General features: G+C 50.9%; 1 protein-coding gene across 1 annotated transcript; it reads right to left on the bottom strand.

Moving 5' to 3' along the window:
* Positions 1-263: 263 nt before the first annotated feature.
* On the bottom strand, positions 264-3,288 carry LOC104519002 (sulfate transporter). The gene is made up of 2 exons (XM_010175739.2): positions 2,671-3,288; positions 264-1,838 (listed from the first exon to the last, which is right to left on the bottom strand). The coding sequence occupies exons 1-2, from the start codon at positions 3,286-3,288 to the stop codon at positions 264-266; spliced, it is 2,193 nt and encodes a 730-aa protein (XP_010174041.2).
* Positions 3,289-3,676: the final 388 nt, after the last annotated feature.

The raw sequence follows: 3,676 nt of genomic DNA, 5'->3' as shown, positions 1-3,676 counted from the left end.
ATGGAGCTGCTAACAGAGGAGAAGGGTTAGAGCCGCTACGGCACCGACCTCGGAACCCGCTGGGGTTACTCCCCTGATGGCCGCCCCTCCTAAATCCGCGCCCTCCCCCCTCCTGTTGCCCCACGCCTGCTGCTGACAGTTCAGCAAAGTATTTTTTGTGTGCTCTGACTACAGAAAGATTGAAATTGCTCTCAAGTACATACCAAGCCCATCCCCTTTAGAATTCACACCTCGAACACAGGTCTACAAAGATGCCTGCAAGTTCAGGTCTTCATTTTTTTTGCATCCTTTTTCTCCTTGCTCTCCTCCTGCTGCACGTGGTACCACCACTCAGCAAACTGCACTGCATCGTGGACACTGTGGAAAGCCAACTGACCACCACTGCCTGTCTGGCCAGCCCAGCCTCCCTCCCGGAGCCGGTGGCGGATGGAAGGGTTGCAGTTGGCCAGGAGCACCTGGACACCAATCTCCTTGTAGTCATGATGTGTCTCCTTTAGCACAGAGAGACCCACAGTGTCTATGAACTGCATTGCCCCACAGTCAAGAATTACGGTGTGTAGATCTATGGAGGGAGGACAGGCATCTGCTGGAGGCTTCTCAGCCCTTTTCTTGGCAGGTTTCAGGCAGTCAGACCTGGTGCCAAAAAAGCTCTTGCTGTTGCCTGTGTCTGCATTTGCCTGGGCCTCCACTCTTTGGTGCTTAGCAGCCAGCAGGATAGGATTTACCCCAGTTTTCTGGTAGAGAACAGTCTTGAAATAGTCCTTGTTGGCGTAGTAGAGGGATGACTCGAAGCGGAATATTTTGATGTTGGCAATACTGCTGAGCTGCTTGTAAGTGGACTGGTCCTCATAGATTTCCGTGTCGCTCACCTTGCCCAGGAGTGTGGCCCTTGGTCTCTGCGTGCGGAAGATGATGCAGAGCAAAGCAAAGCAGACACCCACAAGGAGCCCAGTCTCCGTGGTGATCAGTGTGGAGGACAGCATGGTTGTCCACCACACCACTGTGTCCAGCTTGCTGAGCTGCCACATGTGGGGAGTGTCACGGAACTTCCTCAGGCCCCCCCGCAGGTTGACAATGGTGACCACCCCCAGGATGGAGGTCTGCAGAGAGTAGAAGAGCGGGGCGATCCACAGCAGCACCAGCAGCAGCACCAGAGAGGTGACCAGGCCAGAGATCTGGGTCTGGGTCCCCGTGGACTCCTTCAGCAGAGTCTTGGTCAGGGCTGCAGAACTGGCAAAGCAGTAGAAGAAAGAAGGGATCAGGTTGCACATGCCAATGGCAATCATCTCTTGGTTGGCACGGACAGTGTAGCCATGCTTTTTGCCAAAGATTTCTGCCAGGGAGACGGTCATGGCAAAGCCAATAACAGCAATGGGCAGAGCATCAACTGCCAGGCTGGAAAACAGGTTTATATCTGGTAGAGTGGGTTTCCTGAAACCAGTGGGAATATGCCCACAAACAGCAGCCTTGTATTGCTCTTCAAAATTAAAGTAGTAAGAAATTACTGTAGCTACAATGACCACCAGCAGCTCTATGGGGAATGGGGCCTTCATCTTCTCCTTATATCGGTCATTGATCTCTTTGACAGGCACTATGATGGCCAAAGCAACCAGGCTGGTGACCAGGTCACAGATGTTGGTGTTCTGGATGTATCTGAAAAGGTCAACCCATGTCAGGATGAAGGACCCCACCCCTTCATGACGAGGTATTTTCAGTCCCAGGAGATACTTCATCTGGGAGGTGATAATGGTGAGGCTGGAGCCAGTCACAAAGCCGCTGAGGAGAGGTTCTGACAGGTAGACAGCCACAAAGCCCAGCTGTAAAAGCCCCAGTAGGATCTGAAAAGCAAGCCAGCCATACCTTTAGCACCGATGAGAAGGGCTGGGAGAGGTGGCTGCCAATTTCTATCAGTTTGCTTCCACTTCAGCAGCTCTGGCTATTCTGTCTGCTGAGCATTCATTGTGAGGCAGAGGACTTTGTCTTCTGTAGTTCATCTGGGGTACGTAAAACTACAGAGACCTATCTATCAGACTTTTCTGTGGCTAGAGATGCCATACAAAGAAGCCCACAAGGTCCCTGCCACCGTCCCCTTCCAAGCAGTAATGGTGCATAACTAACACTGAAAGTCCAGGCAGCAGCCACATCAAAGCAGCTGCGAGTATCATTGGTGGCATAAAACGAGTGCGATTCACTGCATTTCAGTTGTCCCAGTGAAAGAGCCTGAAGTTGTTCAGTGACAGCTCAGCCCAGTGGGGACATTGCCAGGGAGCACAGCCTTTGAAGGAGCCCCTGCTGATGGCAGGGTCCTTGAGGGCTGTTCTTGACAGTCCTAAATGTGCTCTAACCTGCACCAGGAGCCAGCCCAGCTCCAGGACTGGGGTGGTGGGAAGGTTGTTCACAGTTCCTACTCCTCCCTTGCTGTGCCTGATCCTAAGGATGTTTCAGACACATCCAAGGACCTGGAGGGAAACAAAACCTCACATTCAGATGTGTTTGAGGGTTTCTAAATCACTACATTTGACTCAAGGGTGTCGGGTTCTAGTGACATCAGGAAAAGTTTCTCATGACTTGTAAGTCTGAACCAAGACTGGAGCTTGGAGATCTTCAGCTCAGAGAAGTTCCTACAGGGAAAGGACAGAGAAGAAAGAGCACAACAGTGAACATTTGTACCTGGTAAAGACCGACCAGAAAGCTTAAGGAAAGGGCCACAGTGATGGCGTAGCAGCTCCTGTCACAGACACCTGTCCTGTTACTGGAGAAGGTAGAGTTGCCCACTAGCGAAGATCCAGCGTTGTCATCACTGTACCCTGCTAGCTGGAGGTGCCGGTTCACAGACTGCCCAATCATCAGGCACAGGACGCCAAAGGAGCCCACAAAGTTATGGCGCGAAGTGGCCATAGCGACGTAGATGATATTGCAGAAGAAGTTGGTGTAGATTCCATAGATGGGATCCTGGTTGGCTAAGAGGGAGTAGGAGATGGACTGAGGAATGGCAACTATCCCCACCAGGAGGCCAGATATGACATCCCCAAGCAACTGTGTCTTGACACTGTAATGGGGAAGCCAGTCCAGCACTGGAAACAGCTGATAGAAGAAGGTGATGATGGTTTGATGATTGCATGTGCAGACCTCTCTGGCTTTCTTTAGGATGAGATCCTTGGTGCTGCAGTCTGTGGGCTCATACTCCTCCAATTTAACATGTATAAAATTGGCAGGACTCTCTTCTGGTGTTAGGGAGCTCAGTACGTCTTTGCTCTGTCCTGACTTCTGGCTTGATGTGTCCTCCATTGCACCAGGAGAGCTAAGGTGGGAGAGCAGGCAGCCATGAGGTGTTGCAGTCATGTACATCATGTGCTTTTCTTAGCTCCAGGGCTCATGCATGGATAAATAAATAAAGGAAAATAACCTCAGAAAAATCAAACAGAAAAGCACCTTCCCGTGGTGCCGGTTAATTTGTTTGTTTCCAGTTATGGACCTGATCAACCACAGCCCTGAGACCAGTTTAAATTGCATTCACACTGGCACAGATGCCCACATCAGGGACAGAGCTACAGAGACATGTGCCCCTTCCTAATATACCTCTTGTTCTGAAACAAAGCAGCAGGATGGGGTAAGAGCAGACAATATTATTTCACTGACACTTCTTCTGGAAGCCTGCATTTCCTGATGACACTTC

This window comes from Antrostomus carolinensis, unplaced genomic scaffold, assembly GCF_000700745.2.
Source record: "Antrostomus carolinensis isolate BGI_N321 unplaced genomic scaffold, ASM70074v2 scaffold9149, whole genome shotgun sequence".
NCBI classification, from domain to species: Eukaryota; Metazoa; Chordata; class Aves; order Caprimulgiformes; family Caprimulgidae; genus Antrostomus; species Antrostomus carolinensis.
Note: the sequence above shows the minus strand (reverse complement) of the source record. Positions and strands in the feature narration are given on the sequence as shown.